This window comes from Heptranchias perlo, chromosome 37 (genome assembly GCF_035084215.1).
Source record: "Heptranchias perlo isolate sHepPer1 chromosome 37, sHepPer1.hap1, whole genome shotgun sequence".
Lineage (NCBI taxonomy): Eukaryota > Metazoa > Chordata > Chondrichthyes > Hexanchiformes > Hexanchidae > Heptranchias > Heptranchias perlo.
The window spans coordinates 15,008,575-15,025,672 of NC_090361.1; the positions used below are offsets into that span (position 1 = coordinate 15,008,575).

A 17,098-nucleotide genomic window follows, 5' to 3' on the forward strand; every position below is an offset into this window, starting at 1 on the left:
GGTACAGGGGGTGCTGGGGTACGGTTCCCTGGGTACAGGAGGTGCTGGGGTACGGTTCCCTGGGTACTGGGGGTGCTGGGGTACGGTTCCCTGGGTACTGGGGGTGCTGGTGCTTTCACAGAGGGATTTTCTCTCCAAGTGTAGCAACAACCTCCCCTAACCCTCGCGAGTCAGATCCTGCTCGAACCTACATTCTCACCCATTCCTCCCAGACTAAGGACAACTAACTGAGCAGAGAGCAGCCTTGGAACCTGGGACCTTTGTAGTCCATACTCTGTGTAGCACACTTACTCTCAGTTCTTTCAAAGGCGCTTCACTAAATCCTTTCCAATCACAAGTGTGATCTGATTGGCTCTCTACTATACATAAACAGGTGTCTCTTGAAATCTCAAATCACATGACCCTCATTAGCTCGCGCCCATATACACTGGCTAACACCTCAACATGGCAGATGAGAACTCTGGCCTCTTGTGCACCCTCCCTTCCTTCCACCATTGGCGGTCGTGCCTTCAGCCATCTAGGCCCTCAGCTCTAGAATTCCCTCCATAAACCTCTCGGCTTCTCGACCTCCCTCTCTACTAAGACCCTCCTTAAAAAGCATCTTTTTGGCCAAGGTTTTGCCCACCCCTGATATCACCTCCTTTGGCTCGGCGTCCATTTTTGCCTGATTAGACTTCTGTGATGTTGCTTAGGACGTTTTTCTATGTTAAAGGCACTATATAAATGCAAGTTTTTGCTTGAGTATTTGCCTGAAAAATGCAAATACAGAGAATAAGATTCTGTGCACAGTTGTACAGATTTGCACTTGTGGTTTTCACACATGTATTGAATGCCCGCAGCTCTACATTGATGGGGAGGAGGAAGTAACAGATCGAGTTGTCTCTCGGCCCAAATCCAAGCACAAGCCGGGGGGGGGGGAAGGGGGCGGTGGTTAGGATCAGGGCTCGTGTTAAGGCCTATTTTGCTGCTAATGGAATTCCATTGAAAACCTCAATAATTAATAAATGGCTAGGAACAGGAAGGTTAGAGAAATCAATGCAAATCATAGGGATGGTGTAAGGAAGAGGAATTCCACTTTGTTGGCATTCGCACCAATTCAGGGTCAGATGGGAGTTATTCTGCAAGGACGAGCTACATCTGTCGAGGGAGCGAGCTGATGTACTAGCAAAACGGTTAAATAGGGAAGTGAAAAGGTGTTTAAACTAGGAGAGGGGGGATGCTGGGAATATAAAACCAAGTGGGATCAACTAAAAGTGAAGGTATGCAGAAAACGATTTAGCAAGAGGGATATGGAATCGAGGAATACAAGTACCTGGACTGGTTATAAACGGGGAAAAGACTGAAGTAAAAGTTGGCTGTGGTTTAGACAAAGATAAATCATGGGAAATGGAGAAGTGTTTTAAAAAAAAATGCATTTATTGTCATGTGAGAAATAAATTGGGGGAACTGGAAGTAATTATTTAAAAGGAAAATCTGGATGTAACAGCGTTTACACAAACCTGACTGCAAACTGGAGCAGAATGGAAAATGAACATTGCGGGATGTAATGAGGGATAGAAAAGGAAGGAGGGGAGAGGCAATAATGATAAAAGAGGGACTGTATGCTGTAGAGAGGGGCGATGTAGATGTGAATGGGTACAGACTGAGTCAATATGGTTGGAGCTCAAAGATTTTTTAAAAAAGGCTTGGGAAAAAATTTGGAGGGCTATGGGGAAAGAGCAGGAGAGTGGGACTAATTGGAGAGCTCTTTCAAAGAGCCGGCACAGGCACTATGGGCCGAGTGGCCTCCCCCTGTGCTGTACCTCCTATTACACCATGTAGTAGGGGTGTATTACAGGCCTCCAAACTGTGGGAAAGAAACAGAAGATGAGAGGGAAGAGTAGGAATAAGAAAATGATTGTTCTGGGAGATTTTAATTGTCCACTAATCGACTGGCACAGAGAGGAAGTAAAAGGGAGACAAGGGGATGGAATTCTTAAAATGCGTACAGGACTCCTTCCTCAAGCAGTGTGTTAGTCAGTCTACAGGGCAGAGGTGGTGCTAGATCGGGTGCTGACCAATGAAATAGATCAGGCCGACGAGCTAAATGTGGGTTAGCACCTTGGGGAGTAGTGACCACAATATGATACAGCTTAAGATCAAACTACAAAGAGAAAAAGTCATTACAAAATCTAGAAGACTGCACTGGATTAGGGCAGGTTTTTTTTATTAAGAAAGGTGAGGAGTGAGCTTGCCGAGGTGAAGTGGAAGCTGGAAGGAGAATTTGGCACACAGGACTCAGCAATAATGGGGTGTTATTGACAAAGAGATTGCAAAGGTACCATAATAAGTATATTCCATTGAAAGAGAAGGAAGCTGCTTATAGTTTTAGGATGGATAAATAAAGAGGTTAGAAACTAATTAAAATTAAAGATTATAAAAATAACAATTTAAAGGAGAAAATAAGGAGAGAGATTGAGCGGGATAAAGAAAGCCAAGAGACAGTGTGAGGGAAAAAAATCCAAAAGCACCAAAAGGAAGTGTCAGTAAAAAGAGAATTGCTAAGGTCAGGTGGGACTTCCAAGAGGAGAGAATTGCCAATTTATAGATGATCAAAAATGGCAGAGATATTTAATAAGTACTTTGCATCAATCTTTTCCAAAGAGAATTTGGCGAGATGAATCCTGAAGAGGTTGAAAGTGAGATGAGTGATATATCCTGATGGATACAAAGGAACATTTTGGATGTTAGTTAGGGTAAGGGAAGCCAAATCGCCAGGGCCCGATTGGACACATCCTAGAATCCTGAGGGAGGTGAGGGAGGAAATTGCTGAGGCCCTAGAAATTATATTCCAGGCTCTATTTGAGTGTGGATGTGTGCTGGAGGACTGGAGAGTGGCCAGCGTAATATCCATTTTTTAAAAAAGGAGGCAGAGCTAATCTGGGTAATTATAGTCTTTAACATCTGTGGTAGGGAAAATTTGAGTCTTTAATTGAGGAGGAAATTACCACGGGCAAAATTTTAACATGGTGGCGGGAGCTCAGCGGGGGGCGCACGGTCGGATGGGAAACCGGGAAAAAAAATTCCGTGAGTCAGCTCGAGCGATCGCGAGTAAATTGAAGGCCTTTGATGTAACTTGCAGGTTCGCGTCTCAAGCTGTGCAGCGGGCGTGCTGTGAACTGGAGTATTTAAAGGGCCATCGCAACCACGGATTTTGAGGGTGAAAGGAGGAATGTGCAGAGATGCAGCATCGAAGGAATAAGGCAGCACCCTGCTTTAACGACCCTTCTACTGACTGGTGTGAGGAGCAGGAGGGAGATACTGTACCCGGCTGACCGGAGGAAGCACCCTGCCTCGAGGTGGCAGAGGAGGTGAGCAGCAGGAGCGCTGTGGTCATGGGTGCAGGAAACACTTTAATGACCTCACCAGGTCAGGAAAGGTGAGTACAGTTACTGATTCACCCATATCCTGTGGTGTGCATTACCACTCCCCCCTCACTCTGTCTTGCCAAGCCTACTCCATCACATCACTCCTCACACCCACTAAAGTCTCATCAACAACTGACCTTCACTTTCTGTGCATTTACTCACCTCCCCATTTGTGAATCCACCACTCCCACTCACCCCAATCCTGAGGCAATGTGATGAATCTGTCTGATAGTCACCCTCTGATGCATCTGCTTCATTGTCAGCCTCACCCAAATCAATGCACCCATCGGGTGACCACATTATCTTCACTCACTTACACGTCTGTTCTTTCTCCCCTTGTAGAAGAGAGTGCAAAATACATGGGAGAGGGGTAGGACTGGAGGGCTGCCACCATTAATAGTGTCCCTGACAGAGGCGGAGGAGGCAGCCTTGGAGCTCAGCCGCATGGTTGAATGCCTGGCCGTCTGATGGATCAATAATTTACATTTAATGTAACAAAACATCGCAAGGAGCTTCACAGGTGAGGGTCAGAGCCAAGCAAGGAAGGAGTTGGGGAGGTGGCTGAAGGCACACTCAAGGAGGTTGATTTTAAGGGAAGGTTTTGAAGACGGGGAGAGATGTAACCAGGTGAAAGGGATTGGGTGGGGAAGTTTGTAGAGTGTGAGACTGAGCTGGCTGGGGCCTCTGCCACTGGTTAGAGAAGAGTGAGGGGGAAAAAACATACAGCGAACCAGAGCTGGAAGAGCAGAATGGGATCAGCGATGTGGGACTGTAGGAGGTCGGGAGGGGAGAGGCCGTGGAGGAAGCTCCAGACAAGGACGGGGATTTTAAATTTATTGTGGGGCAGGGAGGGGGGGGAAACAGGTCATCGGTGAGCAAGACTTAGTGCGGGATAGGAGGTGGGTGATGGACTTCAGTTGGAGTTTGCATGGGTTGAGGAAGGCAGTTCTGGAAGTGAAGAAGCCGTGGATGAGGGTTTCTGGAGTAGGGATGGAATGGGCAATATTTCAAAGGAGGAATTAGGCTCCAAGTCACAGGCAAGGAAAACAGAAGGACAGTTTTTTTAATGTATTTTTGATGGTTTCCGTCTACAAACCGTCCTTGCAAAATTGATTTAACTACAGATAATTCTATGCTTACCAGGAACTGGGCTGAGACTGCCCAACCTCATTTCACACAGGATACGTACATCCAGCAGAGAGAGAAAACTTCCATCCTTTGCATCTGGGCTGGGTTTGAGCCAGGTCCCAGATGTGAAAGGGTCTTTTAACTTGAGTAATTTTAGTGGGTTGTCTAACTGTGACACCCAGCCTTTCCCAAACACAATCAGCGACTCTGGACAATTTTGATCAAACTGACGGCATCTATCGACATGGCAACCAGTTAGGTCTGCGCCGGCTTGTACGTGGGCGCCCGTAGCAGCAGCGATGGCAACTGCCGAGGATCCCACACCGTCCCCCACCCCTCGAAACAAAAAAAATACTGACAGAGAGAACGTCACAGTCCAGAAGGAACTGGAAAATGACGAACATTTTTTTTTAAAAAAAGGAAAGCAGCTCGATGTTGGTCTTTAATAGGAACATAGGAACAGGAGTAGGCCATTCAGCCCCTCCTGCCTGCTCCGCCATTTGATAAGATCATGGCTGATCTGAGATCTAACTCCATATAACTGCCTTTGGCCAATATCCCTTAATACCTTTGGTTGCCAAAAAGCTATCTATCTCAGATTTAAATTTAGCAATTGAGCTAGTATCAATTGCCGTTTGCGGAAGAGAGTTCCAAACTTCTACCACCCTTTGTGTGTAGAAATGTTTTCTAATCTCACTCCTGAAAGGTCTGGCTCTAATTTTTAGACTGTGCCCCCTACTCCTAGAATCCCCAACCAGCGGAAATAGTTTCTCTCTATCCACCCTATCCGTTCCCCTTAATATCTTATAAACTTCAATCAGATCACCCCTTAACCTTCGAAACTCCAGAGAATACAACCCCAATTTGTGTAATCTCTCCTCGTAACTTAGTCCTTGAAGGTCCGGGTATCATTCTAGTAAACCTACGCTGCACTCCCTCCAAGGCCAATTTGTCCTTCCAAAGGTGCGGTGCCCAGAACTGCTCACAGTACTCCAGGTGTGGTCTAACCAGGATTTTGTATAGCTGCAGCATAACTTCTGCCCCCTTGTACTCTAGTCCTCTAGATATAAAGGCCAACATTCCATTTGCCTTATTGATTATTTTCTGTACCTGTTCATGACACTTCAATGATCTATGTACCTGTACCCCTAAGTCCCTTTGGACATCCACTGTTTTTAACTGTTTACCATTTAGAAAGTACCCTGTTCTATCCTTTTTTGATCCAAAGTGGATGACCTCACATTTGTCTACATTGAATTCCATTTGCCACAGTTTTGCCCATTCACCTAATCTATCAATATCGCTTTGTAATTTTATGTTTTCATCTACACTGCTTACAATGCCACCAATCTTTGTGTCATCGGCAAAATTAGATATGAGACTTTCTATGCCTTCGTCTAAGTCGTTAATAAATATTGTGAATAATTGAGGCCCCAAGACAGATCCCTGCAGGACTCCACTAGTCACATCCTGCCAATGTGAGTACCTACCCATTATCCCTACTCTCTGTCGCCTTTCGCTCAGCCAACTTCCTAACCAAGTCTGTACTTTTCCCTCGATTCCATGGGCTTCTAACTTAGCTAACAGTCTCTTATGTGGGACTTTATCAAATGCCTTCTGGAAGTCCATATAAATAACATCCATTGACATTCCCCTGTCCATTACTTTAGTCACCTCTTTAAAAAATTCAATCAGGTTTGTCAGGCACGACCTACCTTTCACAAATCCATGCTGGCTCTCTCTGATTAACTGAAAATTCTCGAGGTGTTCAGTCACCCTATCCTTAATTATAGACTCCAGCATTTTCCCCACAACAGATGTTAGGCTAACTGGTCTATTATTCCCCAGTTTCCCTCTCTCTCCTTTCTTAAAAAGCAGAGTGACATGTGCAATTTTCAAATCTAGAGGGACAGTTCCTGAATCTCGAGAACTTTGAAAGATTATAGTCAGGGCATCTGCAATGTGCTCACCTACTTCCTTTAAAACCCTGGGATGGAAACCATCTGGCCCTGGGGATTTGTCACTCTTTAGTGCTATTATTTTCTTCATCACTGTTGCTTTACTTATGTTAATTTTATCGATTCCCTGTCCCCGATTCAATATAAGTTTTCTTGGGATTTCCGGCATGCTATCCTCTTTTTCTACTGTAAATACTGACGCAAAGTAATTGTTCAACATGTCCACCATTTCCCCATTGTCAATGACAATATCCCCACTTTCAGTTTTTAAGGGGCCAAAACTGCTCCTGACCACCCTCTTTTTCCTAATATAACTATAAAATTTCTTCGTATTGGTTTTGATATCCCTTGCCAGTTTCTTTTCATACTCTCTTTTTGTAGCTCTTACTATCTGTTTTGTGACCCTTTGTTGATCTTTGTATCTTTCCCATTCGCCAGGATCTGTGCCATTTTTTGCCTTTTTGTATGCCCTTTCCTTATGTCTTATACTGTCCCTTACCTCTTTAGTTGTCCATGGCTGTTTTTTTTGGCAAGTAGAGTTCTTGCCCCTCAGGGGTATAAACTGGTTCTGTATCACGTTAAATATTTCTTTAAACATTTCCCACTGATCATCACTAATATCTTATAAACTTTGATCAGATCACCAATTAACCTTCTAAACTCTGGAGAACACAACCCCAATTTGTGTAATCTCTCCTCGTAACTTAACTCTTGAAGTCCGGGTATCATTCTAGTAAACCTACGCTGCACTCCCTCCAAGGCCAATATGTCCTTCCGAAGGTGCGGTGCCCAGAACTGCTCACAGTACTCCAGGTGCGGTCTAACCAGGGTTTTGTATAGCTGCAGCATAACTTCTGCCCCCTTGTACTCTAGTCCTCTAGATATAAAGGCCAGCATTCCATTAGCCTTATTGATTATTTTCTGCACCTGTTTATGACACTTCAATGATCTATGTACCTGAACCCCTAAGTCCCTTTGGACATCCACTGTTTTTAAACTTTTTACCATTTAGAAAGTACCCTGTTCTATCCTTTTTTGATCCAAAGTGGATGACCTCACATTTGTCTACATTGAATTCCATTTGCCACAGTTTTGCCCAATCACCTAATTTATCAATATCGCTTTGTAATTTTATGTTTTCATCTACAGTGCTTACAACGCCACCAATCTTTGTGTCATCCACCTCGTGCACCAACACATGGTTCTGGGCACGAGTAACCATGCTTGGCATGGGGCAAATTCAAACAGTAAACCAGATCATCGTCATGCTAAAATCAAAATAAAAACACCCGCCCCCCACCCCCCAGATAGAGTCGCCTACATATTAGAGGGTTGGATATATTCTCAGAGGTTTCCTCACATGACTCCCGCCTCAAACTAGGCAAACAGCTACTCCCCCCCCAATCTTCAATATTTTTATAATTAAGTGTCGAAAAAGAAGCACAATTTTCTCAATGCCCCTGTGATTTTTGTCCTGAGTTGTTCGCGGCAGTGTCCAGGGGATTAATCTTTCATTCCTGGAGACTCCAGGACAATCCTGGAGAGTTGGCGACCCTACCTCTGTGACATCGCACGTACGTGATTGGTGTTCATTGTTACTCATTGGGGACAGGCAAGGTCTGTTTATTTTTTTGGGGTGGGGGGGAGGGGAAGGTTTTACCAAAATGAAGTTCTCCCTTTATGTTCTGAATTTGTTTTACGTCCCAGGCTTTATTGACCTGAAGCCAAGGAAATGGGGCAGACATTCAGGCCTCTTCCAAGGTCACTGGCAAAGCGTCTCAAGGAGTCACTATTGTCCCCATCCGAAGTTGTCCCACTGCCTGGTGAGAGAAGAGCAGTCTCCACTCAACGGGGGAACTGAATGGATTGCAATTTAAACCCCTGGTCTTCCCCACCCTGCAGCGCACTGACCCTCTGCCCTGCCCGTGTGCCTTCCTTTTAGTTACCACCTTTTCCATTGATGCCAACAACTTCCTTAGTTTTAGAATAGAATCACAAAGGTTACAGCGTGGAAGGCCATTTGGCCCATCGAGTCCATGCCGGCTCTATGCAAGAGCAATCCAGCTAGACCCACTCACCCGCCCTTTCCCCAACTCTTTTTGCCTTTCAAGTACTTCTCCAGTTCCCTTTTGAAGGCCATGATTGAATCTGCCTCCACCACCCCCTCGGGCAGTGCATTCCAGATCCTAACCACTCGTTGTGTAAGTTTTGGAGAGAAGCCTCCCGTCCTATGCCTGGAACTGGCGAGTTACTTCACGTAGAATTTTTTTTCAATTCATTCTCGGGATGTGGGCGTCGCTGGCATGGCCAGTATTGTCCATCCCTAGCTGCCCCTGAGAAAGTGCTGGCGGTTTTGATACAACTGAGGGTCTTGCTAGGCAACCTCAGAGCGCAGTTAAGAGTCAACTAGTGGTTGGTGTGGGACTGGAGTCACATATAGGCCCAGACCGGGTATGGACGGCAGGTTTCCTTCCCTAAAGGACATCCTCACAGTTTCATGGTCACTTGTACTGATGCCAGCTTTTTATTTCCAGGTTTTAAAAACTGGATTATAATTCTCGAGCTGTCCTGGTGGGATCTGAGCTCGCGTTCGCTGGGTTATTAATCCAGTAACACAATCATAATTACAACAGGGAAACAGGCCGCTGAAAACCAACCAGGTCTACCCTCCACATGAGCAACTTAAAACAGCCGTGGGTGAGTGGAGTCCCATTAATAATTGCCCAGACTCAACCGGTGATGTCAACATAATATAATTAAAGAAAAGCGGTTAAATCTTTTTTGAAATTTATATCGATGCAATATAAAAAAAAAACACAGCTTGAGGTAAAGCGTTGGAAACATGGCACGAGAGGAGAACATTTGAGTCTTTTAGGATAGAAAAGAGTTTGGAAAAATATACATGAAATACTTTGACTGGGCTCCTGAGAAGCGTCTTCTTCACTGTTAAAGACGGCGTCCATTTTCTCTTCTCCCGCTGTCTCAACCGTTCTTGCAGTTCGTTGGACAGTCGCCATGATGAGGTCAGAGGTCAGCAGGTGACAAGAGGTCGGCGCGCTCACGAGGCCCCGCCCCCTCCCCACCATTCACACAAAGTGGGCCTCCCTTGCCTCGAGGCTCTGCTGATAACGCAGCACGTGCAGCGCCCGCCCTGCCTCCTCGTGCTGCGGGAGCGCGCGCTCGCGCCACACGTTGTTTGATTGGTTCGTGTTGCGTTGGGCGGCCGCGTGCTGCGGACGCTCCGTTTCCGGGCCCCCCGGCCGGTCATCGGCGGCGGCCGCGTGCTGCGGACACTCCGTTTCCGGGCCCCCCGGCCGGTCATCGGCGGTTGCTGCGGCCGCGCGCTCCGTTTCCGGGCCCCCCGGCCACTCCGCGTCGTCAGTTGCTGCGGCCGCGTGCTCTGTTTCGAGGCCCCCCGGCTGCTCCGCCGCGGCCTCACTGGCTCTGTCCCCGTCCGAGGCGCGTTGGAGCCCGGCCGCCGCCGCGCCGCCGCCGCCTTGGGTCGCGCCCCCACTCTGAACCGCGACGGTCTCGTTGCTCTCCACCCGCCTCCTGTCTTGCAGCTTCGACACGAGCCTGGCCGTCCCGACCGTCATCTCGAACCGTTTGTGCTTGCCGCCCGATCGCCGCAAGGTGCCGCCGTCCGGCGACGAGCTGCGGCTACTGCCGGCCGTTTTACTCCGCGCTCTCCTCTCCGTCTCCGTGCCCGCTCCCGCCGCGCCGCCATTAGCCGCGTGGAGTTCGGGACACTCCTCCTCCGCCGCCGAGGGCACGTTTGCCGTGATGTTGGGAAGAGCCGAGGGCTTGGGGATGACGGGCCGGGTTTTGGCCTGGCCGTACCGCTGGTATTTCCCCAGCTGCCGACTGAAGGTGCAGCGCGGCGAGGGGTCGGCGTTGCTGTCACATTCCGAATCCTGCCCGTCCAGGGACTGCGAGTCGTCCGAGACCCTTCTCGTTGCATCCGCCGAGCCTGCAGCTGAAGGAAGGGGGTATTAATGGCGGGTCTTCAGGGGGGGGAAGAGCCCCAGAAACCAAAACTGTCAACAAGGACCGTAGGTCACACAGGGTGAGAGGGAGAGAGGGGGGGGGGGGGTGTTGGAGGTAAGAAGGTACCCGAGAAAGAGGGGCGGGCAGCCGTGCCTTCCGCTGTCTGGACCCCACTCTCTGCAATTGCCTCCCGAAACCCCTGTTCCTCTCCACCGTTAAGACCTTCCTTAAAACCCACCTCTTTGACCAAGCTTTTAGTCATCCTGCCTAATCTTTCCTTCTTTGCCTCTGAGAAGCGCCTTGGAACTTTTTTCTTTCAACGTTAAAGGTGCTACAGAAAGGCAATTGTTACTGTGCTTGTCCCTGAGCTCCCAGATCCTCCTCTCTCAGTTTAATTTGAAATAGTGTCCTAGCATTATCTTTCCTATACCATTTACTATTGTGTATCTGTATATTACTGTTATGATTTTTGGTCACATTTTTATGTCAACGCTTAATTTTGTATTTAGAATGGAATTCCTGTATGTAAACAGTTGTCTGTAACAATGAAGTTACAGGCTCTGGCCATTTGGTGGTGCTGCAGAGCACGTTTCTGAATTCTCTCCCAACTCCGTTGCCATTTTGTATATTAAATTATAACCTTTCATTTATTCACTGACTGCGGGCGACACTGCAGGCAATGTACTATTTTAAGGTCCTAACTGCGGCCTCCTTTCATGGCTGAAAAGCCGAAGTTTCTCAAGTGTGCCCTCAGTCCCTGAGACTAGTGATCAGCCTAGTCATTCTTGCAACTGCCTTTCGGATCTGAATGACTCCTTTTATAATCTAAACCCGGACCCAAATGTGATTCTGACACCTCCCAACACAGCTCTCTTTCGGAGAATATCCAAGACTGGAACCCACATGCAAAGCTCTTGATCCCCAGATTCACTGCCCTTTACCCTTCTGTTTGTTCACTCTCACACTCACTCACTCACACACAGTGAGAGCCGAGGCTCCATCACACACCTGCCGTGTCACTGCTACCAGAGCTCTCTCTCCGTTGGTCTCGAGAGTCATCGAGCGCTTCGTTCGATGAGGATTTGTCCGACACGTACCCTTCACTCGAATGTCTCTTCAGAGCCAGACTCTGCAGCAGGAGAGGTGAAGCAGTGAACACAAGGTGGACAGCAGTAGTCACCCAGATTTACCAGTGACGTTCCCCATATACCCAAGCCGCCCCCTCTCCCCTATATTCACTGACCAGGGAGGATCTACTTTCCGTTCCCCAGCCTGTGTCATGAACAGGTGCAGAAAATAATCAATAAGGCAAATGGAATGCTGGCCTTTATATCTAGAGGACTAGAGTACAAGGGGGCAGAAGTTATGCTGCAGCTATACAAAACCCTGGTTAGACCGCACCTGGAGTACTGAGAGCAGTTCTGGGCACCGCACCTTCGGAAGGACATATTGGCCTTGGAGGGAGTGCAGCGTAGGTTTACTAGAATGATACCCGGACTTCAAGGGTTAAGTTACGAGGAGAGATTACACAAATTGGGGTTGTATTCTCTGGAGTTTCGAAGGTTAAGGGGTGACCTGATCGAAGTTTATAAAATATTAAGGGGAACAGATAGGGTGGATAGAGAGAAACTATTTCCGCTGGTTGGGGATTCTAGGAGTAGGGGGCACAGTCTAAAAATTAGAGCCAGACCTTTCAGGAGCGAGATTAGAAAACATTTCTACACACAAAGGGTGGTCGAAGTTTGGAACTCTCTTCCGCAAACGGCAATTGATACTAGCTCAATTGCTAAATTTAAATCTGAGATAGATAGCTTTTTTGGCAACCAAAGGTATTAAGGGATATGGGCCAAAGGCAGGTATATGGAGTTAGATCACAGATCAGCCATGATCTTATCAAATGGCGGAGCAGGCACGAGGGGCTGAATGGCCTACTCCTGTTCCTATGTGTCAAGTTAACTGAGGTGGCTGTGGAGCTACTGCATTTGGCCTCAATGCCTTTGAGCTCGGGGAGAGGTGGGAAAAACAAGTCATCCAGAGGTCTCGCACTTAGTCACTCCCATTGGAAGTGCAGGTGTGCACGTCCATCGTTGTGTGGATGTCAGATGAGGACGGGTTGAGGCTCGGCTGTGATGCCCCTCACGGACGCACAGCCAGCATTCACTGAAGAATGGCCACTGGATAAGCTATTGGGCAGAAGCTGGGACCTGTAGCCCAGTGAGAACGAGCACCTTTGGGGTTGAAGACATTGATTACGTTCTTCTGTATATCATTATCCTGTAAATTCTTTGAATCTTACAAGGGATTGGTTAAGGTGCTCGGGTGGGTCACTGCACAGGGCGATACGGGAAAGGACGAATGTGCATTCATATAGTGTCTTATCACACCTCTCACACGTCCCAGGGTGCTGCACAGCTCATGATGTGTAGTCACTGTCGTTATGTAGGCAAACGTGGCAGCCAATTTGTGCAGAGCAAGATCGTGCAAACAGCAGTGCGTTAAAATAATCTGTTTGCAATGGGATTGGTTGAGGGATAAAGGCATGTCAGGATGTGAGGAACTCCCTGGTCTCCAAATAGAGCCATGGGATCTTTTACATCCACCTCAACAGACACAGAGGGCCTCGGTTTAACACCTCATCGGAAAGAGGGCACCTCTGACAATGTACTGCACTGAAGTGTCCGCCTCGATTGTAAGCATCTGACCTGTGAGAACGGGCTTCGTACCTTCTGCTGCTGAATACCTGACATTCCTTCACTGTATCTGGAGGATAAATGTCGGTACTTTAAAGCCTGAAGGGGAAAATCAATGTGTTTGTGGCGCAACATGGTGCATTTTTAGGGGGGATTGGGGAGGCTCACCTAGAAAATTTTGAATTTTTAAATTAAAAATTATGGACCCTGGTTAATTTTAAACACTTTTTAAATGGAACAATTAATCTAGAAAAAGGAAAAACACAGTGACATCTGGACTTCCAACAGCCCAACCAGGCTATCACTTCCCCAAAAGTTACCTCACGCTCACTCCAATCTCTGCACCACCCCAGACACTGCACCCATCTAACTCCCCGTTACAGATACTGGCAACTCTTCAAACCCTCCACTCAGGCAAAACTGATGCTGGCACCCGGCACCCTCCCATCCCCCCCACCCTCCCATCCCCCCCACCCTCCCTCCCCCACTTCATGCTGGCACCCTCCCATCCCCCCCACCCTCCCATCCCCCACTTCATGCTGGCACCCTCCCATCCCCCCCACCCACCCTCCCCCACTTCATGCTGGCACCCTCCCATCCCCCCCCACCCTCCCTCCCCCACTTCATGCTGGCACCCTCCCATCCCCCCCACCCTCCAACCTCCCCTAAAGCTCTGCTTCCACTTCTCCTTTTCCCTAAAAGCATCACTTCCAACTTCCCTCTCCTCTTCATTCCCATTATTCCCCCTTCACTCTCCCCCCTTCTTTCCCATCCATTCCACCTTCATTCCCAACTATGGCCCCTGCCCCATCTTTCCCATCCATGCCCCATCTTTCCCATCCATTCCCCATTTTCTTCACTTCTTTCCCATCCATGGCCCCTCCCCTTCATTCTAATCCAATGCCCCTCCCCTTTATTCCCATCCATTCCTCCCTTTCCTCTCCTTTTCCCCCCTCCTTCATTCCTATCCTTTCCCTCTGCCCTTTCATTCTCAGCCAATTCCCCTTCCCTCTCCTTTTCGTTCCCATTTCCCTCGTCCCGTTTCCCAGTCCATTCCCACCTATCCTCTCCTCTCTCCCCCCTCAGTGCCATCCCTACAGGAGTTCTGCTGCCAGCGGAAGTGATTCTAACCACTGTGCACTGTTGATGGGAACTGCTCTCTCCAATGTTCCACCCACAGGATGCAGTGATTCAACCATTTCCACCAGCAGTAGGACCAGGATAGGGGGTGGCACTGAGAGGAGTGCTACCCACTGAGCCAAGCTGACACTTTGTCCTTATTGGGTTAATTCGATAACACTGTACCTCGGAGGATTTGCACCTGCCCTTTGCTGAGCTCAGTTCCTCCTCCGCTTGGTTTACCATAGTTTCCAACGGGGAATTCTTGGGTAAGAGGGGCCAAGACTTGAGGCCTTGCTCGGTCTCAAAGATCTGATTGTATTGCATGATGAGGAAGTCTACAACTTGAGCCTGGTGCTCAGAGTTCACCAGGGAAATCATTGAGATTGTACCCTCCAGAGCCTGCGGCCTAATCAGCGTTGGGCCAAAGATTATTCCCAGGTTATTAGATGACATCTTGTTTTCTTCGCATCGTTCTGCCACTCTAAGAGAAAGAGAGATCGATTTTGAGGCAATCAACACAGAGGTTTATAACCATTCCCCCACCCTACACACAGGGATGGTTTTTATAGGCACCCACTGCCCTCTGGGACCTCACTCAAGTGGCCATTCTTCACGCGTGAGCCCAGACGGATGGTGTTGGCAGGCTATTCGACCGTAACGGACTTCACAGCTGAGCCTGCAGTCCTGTCCTCAGGCAGACGCCACTTTCCAGCGGGGGGCAATGGGTAGCGATCGGGAGCTGATTTTTAACCGCCTCGGCCCGGAGACCAAGTGTAACTCTTCTGCCCGCCCCCACCCACCCCACCCGAGACCAGCTAACTCGTTCCACAGGTTAGTCAGTTGGGGAAGCCCTGCAGAGGCCTCTCAATAGGCATTCAAGATTCAGAATTAGACACCCATTGTGCCCAGACCGATGCAGGTGGCTGTAAGGTGGATTGTGAGACAATTTGGTGTCCAAAATGGATGTCGGTCTCACTCGACAGTTAAGGAGCCGGTTAGCTGGGAATCCAACAACCAAGCAGAGGCTCTCACCCAGACAGCAAAGACACCACCTCCCGTTAACCCACTGCACTCTCTGCAAATTGAGTCTCAACTAATATAAACTCTTAAATCAGTGCTGGTTCAACAATTGTAGACCTGCAGGGAAACCCTTTACCGCCTTACACTGGCATTCAGCTCCTTCATGGAACTGGTGATGGGGCAGTGTCCTGGCAGACTCAACCTGCAATATTCCCTCCTTCCACTCAGTCTTTATGTCACCGAGCTCACCCCCTCACCCCCACCAGCTTCCACTACCCCAACGATGGCACAGCAGAGATGAGTACCTGGTCAGGGTGGCACCATGAGAGCAGACTCTGGCACTCTGTGCCACAATGCGTTAGTACAGCCTTGCCCATGTCCCCAAGGACAGCACTCAATATATCAGTTTTTCCTCTTATAAAGGCTGTCCTAAAGGAGCTGACCTCTCGATGGGGTATGGGTTCCATAGCGCTCTTTATGCACAAGCCTGGACAGTGGCGGTCAGCAGGCTGACCCTCCATGGAAGGCATCGCAGCCAACTTTGAGCTCACCTGCGAGGCCACGTTTATTACACCGAGCACATTAGCAGTCAACCACATAGTGTGGGGTTGGAATCAGGTGTAGGCCAAACTGGTTAGAAATATCCCTCCCCTCAAGGACATTAGTGAACCGGTTGCCATGGTGGAATTGGAACTCACAACTTCCAGTTTTCTGGCACCATACGGGGATCAGACAGGAAAGCGGAGCTGAGGTCGAAGATCAGCCATGATCTTACTGAATGGCGGAGCAGGCTCGAGGGGCCGTATGGCCTACTCCTGCTCCTATCTCTTATGTAACACTACCAAACCTGTTACGATCCCTTGCATTTTATATCCGTTGAGTCCATAGTGAAGAGAATTGCCTCTCCCCACTAAGTGAGTAGCAGGCCCCGGGCCTACCTGTGGAGGTGCCCAATGATGTGCTCCAGAGTGTTGTAATTGGAGGCCGGGAGATTCTGCAGCAATGCCTTGGCCTGCTGGATGAGCTGAGCCACTTTCTCGGTGGCCACCAGCGTTCCCTTGGCCTGACCGTCCTTCAGCTTCTCACAGGCCTGCTGTAACTCTTTGGCAAATTCCATAAAATCGTCGTAGAGGCTGAAGAGAACCACCGGCTCGGGGAGCTTCAAAGAAAAAAAAAATTAAAAAGCACAATCTTAAAACAATTTTTCACTAACATCTCCCTGGCCCTCCCCCCACCATTTGCTGGTACTGCCCAGTATTGCGGCTAAATTGCCAACTTAATGAGCGGGCCTAGACCGCGCGCGTCAGCGGGATATTCGACTAGGTGAGGGGGCCATCACGGCTCAGCCTAATCCCAACACCCGCACTTCCAGCAGGAGTTTCGGGAAAGCTGATAAACACCCCCCACCAACCTCCCTCTCCCCCAACCTAGGAGAGGTACCCCCAAGGCTGAAACCAGCTGACTCGGTACAGAGTGGACCTCCTGGTCTGTGTGACTCAGTACCCCCGTAAGTCTACAGTGGGAGCTCCAACATCATTTTATTCTGACTTACAGCATTTCATCAACACCAATAATTTGATCTTCTCATCTGTTGTCAGTTTGTCTCTGGCTGGTGCAGGAGTGCCCAGACCTTCTTGTCTTTAGGAGGCACTATAGAGCTTCAGGGGCCTAAATAAAGTTTATGTCCCCGTCGCCATTAATTCCCAGGACCTCAAGTTGCTGAAAGTAACGGATCTTGGTGTTCTGATTTAGGATTTATTTATCAATGAAGCAACCGTGCCAAGAT

The 17,098-nt window shown here is 48.5% G+C and overlaps 1 protein-coding gene across 5 annotated transcripts in view; it reads right to left on the reverse strand.

The window, feature by feature from the left end:
- Positions 1-9,263: 9,263 nt before the first annotated feature.
- Positions 9,264-17,098, reverse strand: part of gmip (GEM interacting protein) — an 88,923-nt gene continuing 81,088 nt past the window's right edge. For all 5 annotated transcript variants that reach the window (XM_067973172.1, XM_067973173.1, XM_067973171.1 and 2 more), the window contains 4 exons: positions 16,251-16,471; positions 14,476-14,773; positions 11,489-11,609; positions 9,264-10,469 (listed from right to left, as the gene is read on the reverse strand). In XM_067973172.1, the coding sequence (XP_067829273.1) occupies positions 9,580-10,469; positions 11,489-11,609; positions 14,476-14,773; positions 16,251-16,471 (1,530 nt within the window). In that variant the 3' untranslated portion in view covers positions 9,264-9,579. The remainder of the gene's footprint in view (positions 10,470-11,488; positions 11,610-14,475; positions 14,774-16,250; positions 16,472-17,098) is intronic.